This window comes from Hypomesus transpacificus, chromosome 18 (assembly GCF_021917145.1).
Source record: "Hypomesus transpacificus isolate Combined female chromosome 18, fHypTra1, whole genome shotgun sequence".
NCBI classification, from domain to species: Eukaryota; Metazoa; Chordata; class Actinopteri; order Osmeriformes; family Osmeridae; genus Hypomesus; species Hypomesus transpacificus.
The window spans coordinates 10,724,297-10,742,863 of record NC_061077.1 but is presented as its reverse complement, the minus strand read 5'-3'; the positions used below and the strand labels follow the sequence as shown (position 1 = coordinate 10,742,863).

The 18,567-nt window shown below is 45.3% G+C and overlaps 2 protein-coding genes across 2 annotated transcripts; one reads left to right on the top strand and one right to left on the bottom strand.

Annotated features, from left to right (window-relative positions):
* The first annotated feature begins 282 nt into the window (after positions 1 to 282).
* Positions 283 to 12,145, top strand: itih6 (inter-alpha-trypsin inhibitor heavy chain family member 6). Its single transcript, XM_047040655.1, is given in 18 exon segments — positions 283 to 686; positions 1,563 to 1,598; positions 2,655 to 2,809; positions 4,551 to 4,661; positions 4,819 to 5,066; positions 5,209 to 5,378; positions 5,667 to 5,783; positions 5,931 to 6,102; positions 6,258 to 7,423; positions 7,425 to 8,046; positions 8,195 to 8,227; positions 8,410 to 8,427; positions 8,572 to 8,619; positions 8,751 to 8,771; positions 8,942 to 8,986; positions 9,093 to 9,206; positions 9,407 to 9,790; positions 9,909 to 12,145. Coding segments are annotated over 18 exon segments (3,843 nt in total). The 5' UTR covers positions 283 to 569; the 3' UTR covers positions 10,175 to 12,145.
* On the bottom strand, positions 11,322 to 17,743 carry gdi1 (GDP dissociation inhibitor 1). The gene is made up of 11 exons (XM_047040743.1): positions 17,436 to 17,743; positions 16,391 to 16,498; positions 16,148 to 16,247; positions 15,614 to 15,748; positions 15,308 to 15,506; positions 15,026 to 15,157; positions 14,524 to 14,623; positions 14,182 to 14,353; positions 13,870 to 14,014; positions 13,671 to 13,725; positions 11,322 to 13,569 (listed from the first exon to the last, which is right to left on the bottom strand). Exons 1-11 carry the CDS (start codon positions 17,478 to 17,480, stop codon positions 13,417 to 13,419), a joined length of 1,344 nt encoding a protein of 447 aa, XP_046896699.1. The 5' UTR covers positions 17,481 to 17,743; the 3' UTR covers positions 11,322 to 13,416.
* Between the last annotated feature and the right edge of the window lie 824 nt (positions 17,744 to 18,567).

The following is an 18,567-nucleotide window of genomic DNA, read 5'->3' as shown; positions in this document are numbered from 1 at the left end:
GGTTTTAATAAACACCCTCATGGAATAGATTGTATCGCATTCAATCAGGGACACAGCATATTTAAAGGAAATTGTGCCACCAATGCCTTCACAATTATACCTTAGTAATACTTAGCTATAGCCTGTGCGTTTTATTGTTATGGCAGGCCTGCATTAAACAGTTTAACAGAGAGCGAGAGAGCGAGAGACCGAGAGCGAGGGAGGGAGGGAGGGTGAAAGGTAGTGTTTTTCTTTCAAATTGTCGACATTCACGGGTTAAGAATACCTCATTTCGCACGCTCCCCTATGACAAGAGTCTGCGAAAATCTTGAGTAGGTTATGCGCCAGAGGACTGAATTTCTTTCATATTCTTCATAGCTCGGATGCATGTAGCCTAGAACGTCAATTTTCTTTAGTATCACAGCGGTTTCCGACCGTTTAAATAAAGCTGAGGGAGGGGAAAGACTTGCAAAAAATAACTTATGTAAAATGTGAGGTTCGTACCGCGTCCTCCAAACGCACTTCCCAGACTACGTGCGCGCACTGGGATACGGATAACTTTAAATCTCTTGGAATTCAAGTTCATCATCATGGTCAAAGTGGATTACAAAATCCAATGCATTTTGTTTCTCGTCACCTTTTATGTGCAAGAAAGCTTTTTAAATGAATATGATTCACACCTGGGAGCAAGAGACATTCTATTACAGGTGAGATCACAGCGGATTTGTCAAAAGTAAAATGTGTGTGAGAAATGTTTCTAATTGTAGATTACATTCACTTAATGTAATCTAGAATTTTGTCATCAACTTTCATCAACTTTCATAAATTGCAATGTATTTCACCCCGGGATATTTTAGCATGAAAAGTAGTAATGTTTCATCAGGTATATTTTGAATGCTTCCATAAGCACTGAACATTTTCTTTAACCTCTACTGTCGCACTTGCCTTTTCTCACCAGTCCAGTTTCTTGTTGCAAGTGATTATTTTTAGCATTATAAATAACTGATTCAATTCCTAATGCCGTTAGAAATTTGCTTTGTAGAACGCAGATAGTTCCCACCTTTTAAGCAATTGGTTTATGATCAATTCCCGCAAACTTCCACATATGTGGCCTATATTGACACAGCAATGATTTGAGACCAACCTCTGCCCTTCTGTGTACAGTGAAAGCATTTACTTCTAGTTCCAGTTGCCGTCCATTCATGAATAGCTTTGATTCAGTCTATTTTCACACAAAATCTTGGCCCAACCCTTACTCAAGGACTCTGGAGATTTCTCCCAAAAAGGGGGTATTTTTTCTTCCAAAATATAATATTGAGTAAAAGTCACTTTTTTGCTATTAGTTTAATACGTCAAATAATGACCAGGGCAGTACAGAAACTCATTTTCAGTAAAGTAGAATTTGGTGGTGAGTTTTCACCAGCCTCTCTGAACTTAAATGACCCCCTGTGTACTGTGGAGCATCAGAACATTCCTCCCAGGGCCTCGGTTTCCTCTGTTGAGATGTTTCCACATCACAAGGTACATGAACACTGCCAGAACCTTCTGTTACTGACTGTTTCATTGTCTTGCTCTTGTTTCAGAGAGCCAAACGGCAGAGCAAGCCATCCAAACCAGCGGTAAGTGGGGGGGGGGGGTCAACATTCTGGAATGTGTCTGACTTTCAAACGTTTTGTTCAATGGCCCCATTCTCCATTACAAAAATATAAGGAACATAATAAAAATATTGTTGGGATGTTATTTTCTTTTGGTCTCTGTTGAGAATTGCGCAATAGCTTTGCACATTTGAACAACGTGCTCTGAAGAGCAGACCTCAAAGTCTTTTTCAAGCTGGGGGCAGCTCTCTGTATGACATGGCAGTATCGTGTATTTTTAAAATTTTGTGGATTTGCTGCCTCTCATGCCACTCATATACCCACAAGGCTGGTACACAATGCCTCCCCTGTCTCACAACCATCCAAGAACAAACATTTCATAGCTTTTTAAACCGAAGCCTGGGAATTTCATCTGACGTCATTGTACAAACCTTGAAAGAAGGTTGATTCACGCAGCCAGGGTCACATTAGGAAACAATCATTTTGCCAATCAATGTAATGGTCAAAATACAGTTATTGGTGCATAGCTCTATTTCCCTACACGGTGTGCTCCCTTTACTGGGATTCAGTTGCTCCCAGTGCCATGGTTGAAGTTCTTCTTGGAACACATTCTAATTCTTGAAGCTTCCAGTCTGCCACAGCATGTAAGTGTGTACATGAATATAATGTGGAAGCCCAGCTCTGGTCCTGGAGCCAGTGAGGAGCGAAGCTTCCTGTTTCAGTCTGCCTCCTGGGCCTGCAGTGATGTGGCCTGTGCTGGCCACATTGATCTCAGCAGGTGCCAGAATCACCCAAGTAAACAAGGGGGTGGGAGAGATATCCAGCAGAGACTGGCTTTGTATCATCTCGCTAAACTTGTCAACCAGAGGACAGACCCTGTTAAGCCTTGGTTTGGGAATGAGAAATGTGCTTTGATCCAGGTTTTTCTGTTTCTGACGATGCAATGTGACCAGGAGTTTTAACTCCAGTTTTAACTCCATTTAACTTGATGCTCATGTAAAGTATTTTCTGTACTATCAGTCTACTCAGAATGAGAGTGTCTCCTTAAAGTATCCACATCTTAATGTTCTGTGTTTTCAGCTCAAGGTGACAGACTACCATGTGAGGTGTTCCGTGGTATCTCGCTATGCCATCACCACGGTCCACAGCTCCGTTTGGAACCAGCTCCCTGGCACTAAGGAAGCTGCCTTCGAGGTGGACCTGCCCTCTTCGGCTTTCATCTCCAACTTCACCATGTCAGTCAGGACACTGGACAAACTGTTTTCCTAGCAGTTTTATCTTGTGTCTTTCTTTTAACTCCCCTGTCCTTTCTTTTCAAAGCATCTCTCAATATCTCTGTTACTTTCTGTCTCTCTTTCTCTCCTGCTATCTGGACCATTTTATCACAGACAGCAGGCTACCAATTGTACCTTCAATAAGAATTCTAGTTTGTGAATTTAAAAAAAGGAATGAAGTGGATCATTCACAGGCCGCAGTTTAAAACTTTGTAAATACTGTGACAGAAAAGGGAGTAAATAAACATGAAATAATCAAGGGAGCAAGTGGATCAAATCCAGAGGTGAACTTCAGAGGATTTATTTTGGGACTTAAAATTCCGGTTCAGAGAATAGACACACAATTTTATTACTAAGAGGATTTCACACCACTCACCTTCAAAAAAGACTAAATATAAACAAAACAAACAAGTCAACAGCATAGGCCAATTGTGGAGCCTGGGGCTGGATTTAGTAGAGGAAGCAGGAAAGGGAGGACTTTAAGGCAGATGAATACCAGGCTTTGTAAATATAAGTCGGAAAGTTAATAGAGAAAAGGACAGGAGCTCGCCCTGTTTCTCTCTCTCTCTCTTTCTCTCTCTCTCTCTCTCTCTCTCTCTCTCTCTCTCTCTCTCTCTCTCTCTCTCTCTCTCTCTCTCTCTCTCTCTCTCTCTCTCTCTCTCTCACACAGTCTACTATGGCACCATGCCAAGATACACACACACATTACGCACACAGTACACACACATGCGAGTACACTTACACACATTGTGTATCTCACATATACATACATGTATACATATTTACATATAGTAATGTGAATATGTGGAAACACATACCGTTCTCCAGTCTCTCTCTTTCTCTCTGTCTCTCTCTATCCTTCTCCGACACACGCACACTCTCGCTCACACCGAAAGGGCAGCCTGCAAAGTGCCAAGGACCACTGGGAAAATAGCTGAAGCAAAGTCGTTTCTTTGGTTCTGTGGTGTTTCTGGTTCTGGGACTGAGAAGCCTGTGTCCTGTGTGTAGGTCACCCATGTACCACCATCTCCACTCACTTTCAGCCACACGTAGATATACAGGCACCTCTATTTTCCACCCTCACCGCGCTGGCCATTATGCTCTGTCTCACACAAGACCTGCCTCAGATCTGCCCGTTTATTTTTGTAGGTCCTTGTTGTTTTTATATTTCCATGTATTTGTTCAAAGGATCTGACCTTAATTTAGCACCTTGTCACGTGAAAAAAATGCAAGGAACTTCTAAGAATTGTGTGGTTTGGTTTGCCTATTTAAGGTCTGTTTTGGGTGGGAAACCTTAATACCTGGGTGCAGCTACTGTAGCTAGGGTGCAGGGTTCCCAGTACAAGGAGCTTTGAAAGGTGTTACTGGATCTCTTTCCAGTAATCATGTTTTCAGAGGGAAATTACTCTCTCCACTCACCTCTCTCTTGACCCCACCTTCCTTATGCATGTTTTGAACCCAATCTGTAAACCAACATGATACATGTTTATGTTGAGTCCAACACTAAGTGCTACATATAGCCAGGCTCTGTGACTGACATAGTTAGTGTCAAAAGTACAGTGAAACCAAGTATGAAATGAACATAGACCCTTTCAGGCGCCAGAAATGCCAGACACGTTTCTCCCTGTGACAGAATCTGAGAATTGTGAGGAACTCACAGAGAGGCGTTTCTTCTCCTTCCCTCCTCTCTTCCTGCTCGCAGCACCTCCAATGGCAAGGTGTATGTCGCCCAGGTGCAGGAAAGGAGCGCTGCAAGGAAGATTTACGACGCTGCCAAGAAGCGAGGGAAAACTGCCGGACTCGTTGCCACAAAGTCAGTCAGAGAAAAGTGTCGAGCAGCACTCCGTCCCCTCTCAACATCATTTGATTGTTCAAACCCAAAGGCTTCAGTTGCTCACAATGTGTTCCATGGTAACCATGCCAACGCCCATGCCAGGGTCGTTAATTGATCCTGCTCCTCCGTTCCCCAGGGAGAGGGAGATTGAGAAGTTCCGTGTGGCGGTGAGCGTGCCCGCGGGGGCCCGTATGTCCTTCTCCCTGTCCTACGAGGAGCTGCTCCCTCGCAGACTGGGTCACTATGAGCTCTCCCTGGGCCTCCGTCCTGGCCAGCCTGTCCAGAACCTCAGCCTGGAGGTCAGCATAGCAGAGAGGACGGGCATCAGCTTCCTCAAGGTCCTACCGCTCAAGACCAGCCGGCTGCTCTCCAACACTGTACAAGGTGAGGTGGACAGAGAGACCGACAAAGAGACCAGCGGGTGTGAGAGGGAAAGTTATGGCATTACAGCACAAACCCCTGCACTCCACACTCCTCTTCTCCATCTCTCGTCTCCGTGACTCCTCCTCTCCACCCCCTCCTGCAGGTGAAGCCCAGGCTCCGGCCTCCACCCAGGTGGAGCAGAACCAGGGCTGCGCCAGGGTACAATACAGTCCCACCCTGCGGCAGCAGAACAGCATCTCCTCCAAAGGCCTCAATGTTGACTTTATCATCCAGTATGACGTGGAGCTCAGAGACCTGATGGGAGACATCCAGGTCAGGCCCTGCACACAACTAACACTTACATACAGTATACACGCAACAAACAAACACACACATGCTGGCAAACACATATACACTTGCTAAACTACGTGAAAGATTCCTATATGTTTACTGTATGCACCTTCCTGCCAAAGCAAATTCCTTGTCTGTGCAAACTTTCATGGCAAATAAATCCCATTCTGATTCTGATTCTGATTCTGAATCATACCATAGTATTTCCCAGTCTAGCAATTCACCAGTTGACTGGTCATTTGTACAGATTGTTCTGCTTTTCTCTCTCAGGTGTATGATGGCTACTTTGTGCATTACTTTGCACCTCGGGGCCTCCCTGTTGTTCCCAAGGATGTCATCTTTGTCATCGATGTCAGCGGATCCATGATCGGCACCAAGATCAAACAGGTACACAACCTCGCACATCTTCATCTCAAACTTCCGCACATTTGAATAGTACAGTACGTCAAACAAGCCACTGGCAACCTATATTAGATGATACAATCCAGGAGGATGATGTCTTGAGGTAATTGTTGTGTTCCTACGGATCTCCAGACCAAGCAGGCCATGGCTACCATCCTGGGGGACCTGCGAGAGGGGGACCACTTCAACATCATCACCTTCTCAGACAAAGTGCACACGTGGAAGAAGGGGCGCACTGTGAGGGCCACGCGTCAGAACATACGAGACGCCAAAGACTTCATCAAGAGGATCATCGCTGAGGGCTGTGAGTGACACTGAGTCTGTTGTAAGCAGTGCATCATGTGGTGTTGTGAAGCCCTTTAAATCCTTGATATTATTGTTGCTGTTGTGAGTGAACGTTTGAGTCATTTCCCTCTTACTCCACCTCCATTCATTCTTCCTTCATATCTCCTCTCCCAGGGACCAACATCAACGCTGCTTTACTTTCTGCCGCCCAGCTGGTCAACCCCTCCCCCTCGAGCTCCTCCCCCATCCGCTCCTCCTCCTCTGCCTCTCACCGGGTGCCATTGATCATCTTCCTGACGGACGGGGAAGCCACCATCGGCGTGACGTCCGGGGATGCCATTCTCACCAACGCCAAGAGCGCCCTGGGCTCCGCCTCCCTGTTCGGCATCGCCTTCGGGGACGACGCCGACTTCCCGTTGCTCCGGCGCCTGGCAATGGACAACCGCGGCGTGGCCAGGATGGTGTACGAGGACGCGGACGCCGCGCTGCAGCTGAAGGGCTTCTACGATGAAGTGGCCAGCCCCCTTCTGTCCGACATCCAGCTCTCCTACCTGGACGACCAGGCCTTCGATGTCACCCAGTCCCTCTTCCCTAACTACTTCCAGGGCTCGGAGCTGGTGGTCACCGGGAAGGTGAAGCCCGGGGTCAGGGACCTGAAGGTGTTTCTGACGGCTGTGGACTCCAAGCAGAACTTGAAGGCGGAGAACGATGTGTTGAAGATGGGGGTGAACGGGACGGCGTTCGTGGGCTGCCCCGGAGGGACGGAGGGGATCTCCAGCTTTGTGCGACGACTCTGGGCCTATTTCACGATCAAAGAGCTGCTGCTGGCCAAACTGAACAGCACAGATCCCACCACCCAGAGACTGCTGGCTGACAAGGCCACCAATCTCTCCCTCAAGTACAACTTTGTTACACCTGTCACCTCGCTTGTGGTCGTCAAACCTGATGCTGACGAACTGCCTCCCACTCCCACCACTGTTCCAACGACCACAACCGCGACGACGACTACTACTACACCTACTACGACAACTTCTACTACTACTACCACTGTCACTACCACTACTACTACTGTAACCTCTCACACGCCTGTCTCCAAAACATCTGCGCCCATTGCTGTAAAGAAGTCCAGATCAAACAACCCTAAAACTAACCCTCAGGTCATTAAGCCTCGACCCCCTAAGCCCCCACCTGGCCGCCCCTTAAACACCCCTCCGTCAAAAAAGACCTCCACCCCTCCCAATCCGCCCAAAACTGTCGCTCCTCCATCTGTCAAGAAAATCACTACCACTCCCAGCCCAGGTGGTGTTAAAACGGCGCCCTCCCCACTCTCTGGTAAAACTCCCCCCCCCCCCCCCCAGCACCCCTAAAACTGCTCCTGCCCCTCCGGCTGGGAAAATCACCATCCCGCTGGTCAACTCTCTTAAGACTGCCCTTCCACCTGCCCCAGGAAGGAGATCCACCCCACAGCCCAGCACAGCCCAGACAGTCCCCCCCACAATGAAGACCTCCACCCCCCAGCCCAGCACAGCCCAGACAGTCCCCCCCACAATAAAGACCTCCACCCCACAGCCCAGCACAGCCCAGACAGTCCCCCCCACAATAAAGACCTCCACCTCTCCCACAAGCACCGCCAGAACAGACACAGCACCCCAGACTGGGAGGCTGGCGACACCCCAGCCCAGCGCTGTCAGGACCATCTTTCCTCCTGTCAGAGTCTCCTTCCCTTACTCAGAGACAGAGAACCACACCATGTCCACTAGCGATGGCCACCAGCCTCAGGTCACTACCCTGCAGCATGACCTGACACCCACCACCACTCCTCCTCCCCTCACCCCAGCAGCAGCTTCCCAGGACACAGACTCAGACCCAGACCTGACCATAGCCACCCTGGTGTCCGCTACCTTTGCCCCAATGCCTGGCTACACCGATGGGCCAAAACTATGGGAGGCTGCAGGCCTGCTTGGTAAAAACCCTTTTACCCCTGTGTTGCATAATCAAAAGCAGTTGTTGTCTTTCAAAGATCAATTGTACAGTTTACAATAGCCGGCCCTGGAAATGACTCAGCACAGTGCATGTCAGATGGTATGACACATTCTTCTTCTCTCCACTAGATGTCTCTACTTCCATTCAGATTCAGAGAAAAGGTGAATATACTGTGCCATTAATTCTCATGACATAACTTCATCTCTTGTATTTCTGTAAATACAGTGACGCCATCTATTTGACATATGTGTTTATATTCGAATGAAACACTTGTTTTTCTAATTCAAACTCATTTCAAATCCGAGCTCCCTGTTTTCTCCTCCCCCTCCCTGTCCTGAAACAGACATAGATCTTGTGAAAGGTGAGTCCTTGTCTTTGTTGCTGTGCAAACACAATCCAACAAAGCTGTAGTCACCAAGGGACTGTGGAGCAATCAAGGCCATGGAAAACTCTTAGGGAGATGGGAGGGATGTGGTTCATGGCTGTTTCTGATCTAATTTCACAGATTATGACGCAACCTATGATTTTGACTACGACCTCAACTACGAGTCCTGTAAGTTGAGTACCGTAAGCGTATCTCCATTTTGTTCCAGTTCACATTGAACATCTGCTTTCCGGTTTTGGAATAGTAGAGTCATTATACTATCACATTTCATGGCATAATTCTAAATGTTCTATTTTCAGGGGATGATGCAGCAACATTTGGTAAGTACTGTCTCTTTTTCTTAGAAATTGTATAACGATACATTTCTAATAACACATTCACTCCTGACTCAGAACACGCACTGACTGGGCTCAGAGAACACAACAGAGACTCTGTAAGACTCAGATCAAACATTCAATGTCATTCTTGTGTGACTGCTTTGTCATTTCAGACCCCCCCACCAGACTCAGCTCAGTGAGAGTTTTCTCCTCTTCTGGTAGGAAGTATTGCTGCTGCAAACACTCAACTGACGTCACCGCCTCAAACATGTGAGGGACGGTGTTTCACACCTCTGTCTTCCTCTTGTCGTCCATGTTGTGTAGTTGACGGAGACCCTCACTTTGTGGTCCAGCTCCCCAAGGTGCATCAGCATCTGTGTTTCACCGTGGACGGCAGGGCCAATGATGTCCTGAGACTACTGGAGGATGCAGAGAAAGGTGACAGAGTCTTGACACGCATCCAACCCACAACTGGGCTGTGTTTGTTCAAGCTACTTCTGCTAGCTTACGAGTTGACCATAGCATGATCAACAGCCTGCTGTGACTGAACCAAGGTGCATTTTCTATGCAGGAACACAATGCTCTAAAGAGGATTGTTTTTCAGTCTAGTTTGGTGACCTTGATTGTGCTTCCCTCAGGCATCTTGGTGGATGGCCATCTAATAGGAGCGCCCTCTAAGCATGGCGTTGAAGACCGTTCCCGCACCTACTTTGACCAGCTCACTATTTCCTCTGCCATGGGCGGTCCTGATGGCATCGTCATCACGCTGTCATTGGACATTGTGGTCGTGGAGGGGGAAGGGAGGAACGTGCTTCCCACCGACAAGCAGGGCTCAGTGATGAGGCAGGGCATCAAGGTTGCTATAGACAATCATGGGAGCTGCTGGATAGAGCTGGGCAAGGACGTGCGTTTCCTGGTTCTCTTCCACCACTACCAACACCCCAGCTACCTGCAGCTGGCTCATCTCGGCTTCTACATCACTGATGGGCATGGGCTCTCGTCCTCAACTCAAGGCCTGTTAGGTAAACTCAGCACTTACAAGGATATCATGTTCATCTTGTTTTTTATTTCCTGGCTATTTCACTTGTTTCCGTATTTTCCCCCTATGATCCCACCCCCCTCTCCCTGTCCTCTCCACAGGCCAGTTCCAGCATGCTGACATGAGTGTGTCTGCGCTGACAGAGTCCCAGGATGGGCCCTCTGGCGTCCAGCCCGGTAAAGAGGGGGTCCTGGCTAAGGGGTTTCTGAGGTGGGGGGATATGAAGATGCCAGTCACTCTACAGGACAAGACCCTGAAGGATACGATGATAAGGCACCACCTGGGTAGGTGCTGGGTGGTGCCCAAGGCAGAGGTACAGAGGCTGCTGGGCCAGCCATACCAGAGCTACGTGGTGGATCACTCATAAACACTCCACTCCATCCCCTTTCAACTCTGGGCAGCTCAGGCTATGGGAAAGGCCTTCCAGGACAAGCCAGCTCTGGGACTTGAGTCCAGGGTACACGGTGTATTCAGTTTTCCATGCTAATGATCCTCATATTGGGTAATGTGATGTCACAGCGCAGCAGTGCCTTAAAAACAAGACCAATGACCAAATGATTCTTCTGTTCATATGGCAACAGAAATTAAGAACCATTTTATTCCTCAGCAATCACTCCAGGTTTAGCACATTTCTGTCACTCTTAAAATGGATGTTTCTCAAGTGGTTTTTATTCTATATCTGATATCTTAATGATAGTTGACATTATGGAAATGTTATTTTTTGAAAGATTCCGAGTTGTATTTTTTGTTTAAGTTTAAGTTAAAGTAAGTGTGTATATACTGTATGTATGTTCCATAAAATATTACCTATATAAATATTTTTGTTTTTGGGATACTTGGACAAGTGTATCATTTTACACACTCAGACACAGAGAGGCGCTGTCAGACTTTTCAGGTTTGCCATGTGCTTTTTATTTTTCTATCTTTTTTATCTTTCGTTCATAGTTTAATTCATTTTATTTGTTACACAAGACATTAGGCATTGTTCACATACTAGTGATCAAACAAGGACTGTGAGTTGTCTACTGCTCAGTCTGAACTATCACTTTTGTCAATTTCAAGGGATGTTGTCAATAGTGGGTTTTACGTAAAAGGCCAAACTTGATGGAAAATGGTACCACCACACTTTTAGGATTTTCTTTAAATAAATAAAAAGATGAGACAGCATCTATTGGTGAAAAAAGGGTCAACTCTTTTTATGACTACACTGAGAGAAACTCCCACATTATTCCAGTTCAGCCAACATGATTCCAGGATGAAGACCATGCTATATTTAAAAGTGCTCAGTTTGAAACTGCAGAGATTCCTGTGAAGGTTGGTGATTCAATTACTTGCTATCCTTCAATCAAAACCTGTTTGTTAAAGACGGTTAATCATATCAAACCAATGAAACACTGGGGTGATCACAAACATAGGCCAAACATAACATATGACACAGCAAATAACAAACTAAAACAATGATGTGGGTATGGATCACTTTGAGATCAGTTGAGTTGTATCAGTAAGAGAACAAACTAATAGCATAGCATATTCAGCATTTTCACCTTTCACCATTAACTTCAGTGGAAACAAATAAATAATACCATTACAATAAGACACATAAAAACCCCAAACGTGAGTTAATAACTTAGTTTAGAGTCATTGAGGGAGTGCTGAAGGGCACGGTCATATAAGAGGAGTATAGTGCCAACTCAACCTTGGTTAATGTGTTATGGGTAAGGGTGTAGCATCTCATCTGTCTTCCACTGATATGTACAGTAACTCACTGATTCACTAACTAGGCTTCAGACCGCTCTTTAAACCTGAAGTATGTAAACACAGAGGGGTAAAACACAACTGCCAAGCAGGAGAACTCAAAACACAATGGAGGTCGCCATATATGACACTGTTTGTAGTGCCAACTGCAGAGACAAGACCACTGAACTAGACTTCCTGTGTGGGGGGGTAAAAAGACTGCTTCAAGCTGTCCATCTCACAACAGACTACCCTCGTCATAACAGTCAGTGGTGCAGTGGCCTCTGCCTTCTTTTAATGTACTGGTCCAATCTTGAGAGATTCAAAAAATATTGGATAAGACCCCAAATTAAGGCTAAAACCAAGTAAAACATATTGGTTCATTCTTGTGGGGTGGCACTTTTAAACCATGGCTCAGGACTTTTATGCTACAGAGTACTACTTTGGGAGTGTCCAGCGTTCCCTGCTGTCTACTCTAAGGGTTATCACAGGGTTTAGTTTATTGGGGGATTGATCTACTTCGGTGACATACACAAGCATTCCAACAACCTAGACATGATCTGGTGCTTTCACTACAAGCCGAAAATTCAGTCTTCCTTCTTCACTCATAAGGGTCCTGATATCAAGCCTGCAACATCTCAAGTATACATTCTCATCACCCTCTTTGCATCTCAACAACGTCAGGCCTCCTTTTCAATCAATGTCTTTCATTTCAAATCTACCACTCTTCATGTGTAACCCTACCAACATGCCAAACCATCCCTCGCATCACCTTTCACCTTCCCTTTTTAATGTTAAGTCCACTTTAGAGTGTCACAACGCAATTTCCATACCAACTCAGTAAACTTCATAACTTCAGCTTGTGAGAAGTGCACCAAATATTCTGAAATAAAATTCTTAATAATTTAAAACGTAAGAAAGTAAACAATTCAAAGTCAACTCTGACATCACACATGTATAAACAAAAACAGTTTTAGGGGACAACAGTTAGCCACCGGTTAGCTTGCCTGCTATAGCACAGGGTACACAACAGCATTGCAAAGTGAGCACTATCAGTTGACAGAACAGCCCATTGATATATAATGTTTCAATACATTTTGCCTGACTGAGAGATTTGCCACAAAAGGAGCAGTCTATTGAAATAACACAGGTAAAAGACCAAGTAAGAAGGTGAAAGCAGGGTTGACAGGAGGGATGCGTGGAATGGCCCAGCCTTCATACCGCAGTGTCTTCATGTTCTATGTACAATACTACTGTGTGAAAAAGATGCATGCATGCCAAGTAGAGGTGACAGATTCAGAGAAGGAGCAAACAGTCATGGCAAAACTGCAGGTTTTACACGACACTGTTTATCTCTTCTGACACCAGCTTTAAACAATGTTGATGTCTTTGTCTCTTCAGCTCCCTAGCCTACCAGCAATGAGAGGACAGACCAAACACATGAAGAAAGAGTTAAAGGCTTTGAAACTGCACCAACAGTGAACAGGTCAACCTCTCCTAATAGTAAGACTCAAGACATGTTTATAGAATCTACAATGGAATGAAAAGACCATATCAACCCTGCGTTTCAGTGATAGAGATAGGGAATGTGAGTCTGGGAACAATGTGTGTGCGTGTGTGTATGTGTGTGTGTGTGTATGTGTGTGGTAACATGTTTGAGTCAGAGGCCGTGCCAGAAGAAGGAAGAGCATAAGAAAAAGGAGGATGACTTAAGACTGAACCCCCACCCCTCATCAACCCTACCTTACCAAGACCTCGTCCTCCCCTTCATTCCACTCAACGCCACCTTCCCCCTGTCTCGCCACCCTCCACCAGAGGTTCTGCCCTTTCTTTACTGTTTTCAGATTCCCTCCCTTTCTTGGAGCCCTGCCCTTCTTATTGCTCATCCTCCCCAAACACATCATTTTGTTTGCGCTTCATATTCTCAAAGTCAAAGTCGCTTCCGGTCATGCGCTTGTAGATGTCCTTGATGTCGTTGCAGGTGGTCTCAAAGTGAGTGGTGGCATCATAGGCTCGGGAGGCAAAGATCTGGGCAAAGGATGCAAAATTGGACAGGGTTTTTTTTTCTCCTTCACATGCCGACACACACCTCTCCTCCCTTGATCGTACGCTCTAAGAGTTGGACTCACCTGACTCTCAGTGCCGTCGTCTGTCGGCTCATAAAGGTCACTGATGGCCACAAACCTGCAGGCGGAGAAGACAGTGGTCATTGATGGAGTTGGTCAATAATAGACCAAATGCACCGTACACAGTGTGGAATATAGTGAGCAGGCCGTGTCAGGGGACAGGACAGTAGGTGGCACTAGTGACCCCAGACTCAGGACTGACTTTTGGTCGATGGGCTCCAGAAGTTCCAGAGCAGGCTCGATCTCAGCCTCCGGCTCGCTGGTCTCCACCGTGGTGCTGACGATGGCGATGTACTTGCCCTGGGCCGCCACATTGTGGGCATAGGAGATCATACACACATAGATGTCTACATGGAGGGAGGATAGGGAGCGAGACACAACAGTCAATGAATCACCCCCAACAACCTTGAATTAATATCCAATGAATATATACATGTGGATGACCAGGCCAGGTTTATACTGTAAAAGACAATAAAGCAAATGTGAAATGGAAACAAACAGGTTGGTTCCTCACCTGACTTGCGGTTGACTTGGTTCTGAGGGATGATGATCTGGCAGGAGTTGGCATCATTGGTGTTCTTGATGGGGTGGCTGAGGATGCAGATGACACGGATCACCTGACCAGCCTTACGCACACGATCCTGGATGTAGCTGGGGTCGCAGATCAGCTGCTTGCATCTGGCCACCTGCCACAGAGGAAAGGGCCCACACAGATCCTTAGGAGTTTATCCCCTGTCCAAACACCATAGACTGTATTCAAACTTAGCTATTTCGTGTTGTCCTTCAGTACCAGTCTAACTGAGTTTTGAAAGGTCATCCCGAACAAATACATCAATGAAGCTTGTTGTGACGTTACCTCTCCCTCTGACTTCACTCCAACCACGTGGCCATCCTCCATCACTATCTCCTCCACAGGTTTGTTCAGCATGTAGGTTCCTCCGTAGATTGCACTCAGCCTAATAGGATTCGTAAGACAGAAATACATAGTCTATGGTCCTGTTCAGTTTAATGGTCGTGGTTGTGTTCACTTGCATTGCCGTTTGAAATCTAAGGGTCATCGAGTCTTCTCAGTGGCAACACGGCTCTGGAATAAATTTCCGCTCGTTATGAGATCCTCCCCCACTATTGATGTTTTTAAATCGTATCTTAAGACCCACTTACACTCCTTGGCCTATGCCACTGTGTAAGTGGAGTAGTGTTGTCCTGCATGTGTGTGCATCTGTGTGTGTCATTGTGATAAATGTGTGGGGGTTTTTTTGCCTTTTTTTGCCTTGGATAATTGTTCAACTTTTTGACTGGTTGTTGGGAAATTAATTGGACTTGATTCATTCCAGGGAGGAGTGTGTTGATGCACAGACCTTGCAAAGCCCTGGGGCAGCTCCCCCAGTCCGTACAGGGGGTAGAGGTAAGGGCTCTTCCCATACCGGGCCAGGGACTCACTGTACAGCTTGATACGGTTGATTGTCTCCAAACAGGGGACGTCAAGATAGCTGCAAACACGATGGAACAGCATGAGAGAACGTGTGCGATGATTAGCTACATGGCCACATTGTGTAATGGAAATATCACCGTGACAACTTGGTAACGACTGACACTTTCTTTGACATTCAGGGGAATAATGACTGCCTGTCTGCACTTACTCGTCTGTCCTGTACAGGGCCAGGGCGTGGCCGGTGAAGTCGATGACGTCTTGCCCAAGGTCAAACTTCTTGTAAACATCCCTCATGGTGGTTAGCTTGGGGTCGACGCCCTCAAAGGTCTTAGGGTCGTTCTCGTCAAAGTTGGCCACAAACACTAAGAACTTCCGGAACCTTCTTTTCTCAAACATCCCCATGAGATCTTGAGAAGGCAAAAGTTTCATTGTAGTCTCATACAGTAATGAAATAGCGAGTTTAATGTTGACAATACACAATTTGAAGTATGCTGTAGCATACCGCTGAACTCACTTGAAGCAAGCGCTTCAGTCTCAGTTGATGGCACCTTGTAGATCTTCCCTCCCTTGTAGACAAAACTACCTTCAACTACTTTGAAGTCCAGGTATCGAGTCACCTCTGTGTATAGCAGCATCTTCACAAGCTGACCTGCATTTATATGATAGAAATTAACAAAATATGTTTGTTTTTTGGGGTTGCTGTATGGTTTTAACATGTTTTAATCTACTCCAAAAACATATTTTGATTCATTCATATCTACGTGGATCTTTATTCAAATCAACGTGCATGACAGATGTTAACATGTTGTTGTTAGGTTAATAATTAATAATTTATTTGTAGAGGTTATGCTGCATTCTGATTCCCACTTTCCTAAGAACATTATAACAGGGTGATTTTATGTATTCAGTAAAGATGAGTGAGACCTGAGAGCTCCCATGCTCCATGATGTGCTTGTATTCTCTGTACTTTAGTAAGACAGATCAACAATAAATAATGTTCTTTGGAACATCTTCCCCATGTACAAAACCTGGTAAACCAGTGACTGACCGTTGGCCATCAGGAACTTGGGGATGAGGTCCACGTTCCAGTCACGTCCTCGTCCCATCGACTCGGGGGGGCTGTCTGTGAGGTCGAAGCGCTTGTACACCTACAGGGCAGAGGACATTCACCACAGCCAACATCAATGAAACTTGAAAACTAGATTTCCAGGAATCTGTATAAGAAATCAGCTATGATGAAATGCCAAACCCTAGTCTTTCATATGGGAAGTGTAGTTGTGCCAGTCCTTACCTCCTCCAGGGGAGTGATGGAGGAGCTCTCCCCTCCATAGTAGGGGTTCCTGTCCATGTGGAGAACCTTCTTCCCATTCACAGACATGATCCCAGACAGAATACATTCCTAGACAATGCAGTGGATAAGTCGACATTTACTGTAATGTCATTCACCACTTTCTTACAAACCGAATGTACATTCATTTCTATGAAATGGGATGTTTCAGTGTTGCGTGTGAGTGTGCAAAAGAGAACAGAGGGAGGCTGTACGAGGGAGGGGCTGCATGAGCAACGTCGCCGCGCATGCGCGAGTCGATGTGCCGTCAATATCATATAAATGCCTGTATACTAACTTTAACAATAGTATTATTAATAATAACAATCATAATCTAAATCGTTATAACAACCGCAGACTTTTGTTTTGTTGATAACAGCAAATTAACTATGGACTACTCATATCTTCAAAATTCTACTTTAATAGCAAATACCTAATTCAACTGTTATTACAATTAAGTCGTATGTAATAGTGACTGTGCATGAATAACTGATGTTTTCGAGTAACATTGAAAGGGGATAGGTTAGGCTACAAGACAGAATGGCAAGTCGGTATGATGGACATTTTTCGATTTGCCTTTACACGGACATGGTTTCATTTCTGAAGCGACAACACAGTGCTGGGGACAGAATCAATCATTTAAAACCATTCTCAGGCCTGCGTTAACGTTTTATATGTAGGCCTATCCATGAGACGGGGGACTACTATCACATTTAGTAGGGTTACGCCTAAGATGCTGCACAACGATTCCAAATGAACAATGCTTGGACTGTTGGCAACACTTGCAAATAGGCTATACTATGAATCGTTTTTTTTTCAGTCACAGCAATAATTTATAAAGCGAATTTTAAATAGAGCATATTTTATAATTTATTATTGTCAGAGATGCAGAGACGATGGGTTGGACATTTGAGATGAGTGCCAGACACTGCAACTTCATTCATTTCAAAGTCAATGAAAAACACACACCCCGTCGGTTATAAGAAGCAAATTAATTCTGATTACTTACTGTAAGTCCGGTGCCCAAAACGATCACATCATATTCCTCATCCATGTTGTATCACCGCCTCTCCTGTCTCGCCCTCTTTTGCTTTGTAAAATTGAAAGAGATTGAGAGAAATAATCAGCGCTAAAGCAAATGCAAACGAACACTCTTTCTTTACACAACAGTTTGTCAGTTAGATGGCGTTTCAAGTTTATATTTTATTAATTTATCTTCTGGTGTAAATGAACAGTGGAATATGGTCCACACTGTCACCGGCGAGGACGACCAAAGATGGCCCTACACGAAGAACCCTGTGGAACACTGCTAGTGCGTTCGCGTCGGAAAGTAGTGCACCTCCCCTGTTTGTGATCTTACAAAACCACAGATAAATTAACATAAAACAGCCTGCGAAGAACTGTAGGTGTTTTCAACCCACCCAACTACATAATAAAGAATTATTTAGCCAAATGACCGTACTTTGCTTTTTCAATATGGTCAATGCAGACAATTGTAGGTTTTAATTGTTCGCTTTATCTTCTTTTCCCCTATCTTTCAGTTCAGATAGGTGCAGCTGTGTGGATGATGCAGTGGTATTCCTCCGCCAACTCGCTGAATAGAGCCTTGCTGTGATCAAGAGTTTATTATAGTTTACTTTGGGTGTTTACATAAAATGTTGTGATACTATATGACGATTAGGCTACTCTTATGGAGTAAAACGCAGCTTTTCTAGTTGTTGTATTCCTCAATAAAGGGTCCAAATAAGTAGGCCTAGCTATTTTGTAACCCCAGGGACAGAATGGGGGCAACTAAACTATTGCATTGGGTTTTATACGGTCAATAGTTTGACTGTAATTGCAGGAGGCTGCTAGCTTTATAATACTTTTTTTAAATAATATGTGGATGGTCACCAGGTTCTAATTCAGCACCAAGGATAGCGCCTCAGGTTATCTTGAGTTGTGCCAAATTACTTAAACATTTAGGAGACAATGGATAACTTTCTCGCCGTTATATATAAACGAATATGGCGTAAAATTAGCAATAGGCTTATTTTAATTTCAGCGTAGACTACTTTACGACAGTTAATATCTCCAACATGTTTTGGCAAGATCTTGATTGATTGTAGTCAGCAGTAGCCTAATTGCAGTAGCTTCGTTTT

Bases quoted from the DNA above. Each gene is read 5' to 3' on its own strand.
- gdi1 (XM_047040743.1), bottom strand. From the start codon at position 17,480: ATGGATGAGGAATATGATGTGATCGTTTTGGGCACCGGACTTACA. The intron at 14,354-14,523 runs GTAACGTCACAA...CCTCTGTGGCAG, and splicing joins GAGTGAAGTCAGAGGGAGAG to GTGGCCAGATGCAAGCAGCT. The intron at 14,015-14,181 runs GTGAGGAACCAA...CCCTCCATGTAG, and splicing joins CCAAGTCAACCGCAAGTCAG to ACATCTATGTGTGTATGATC.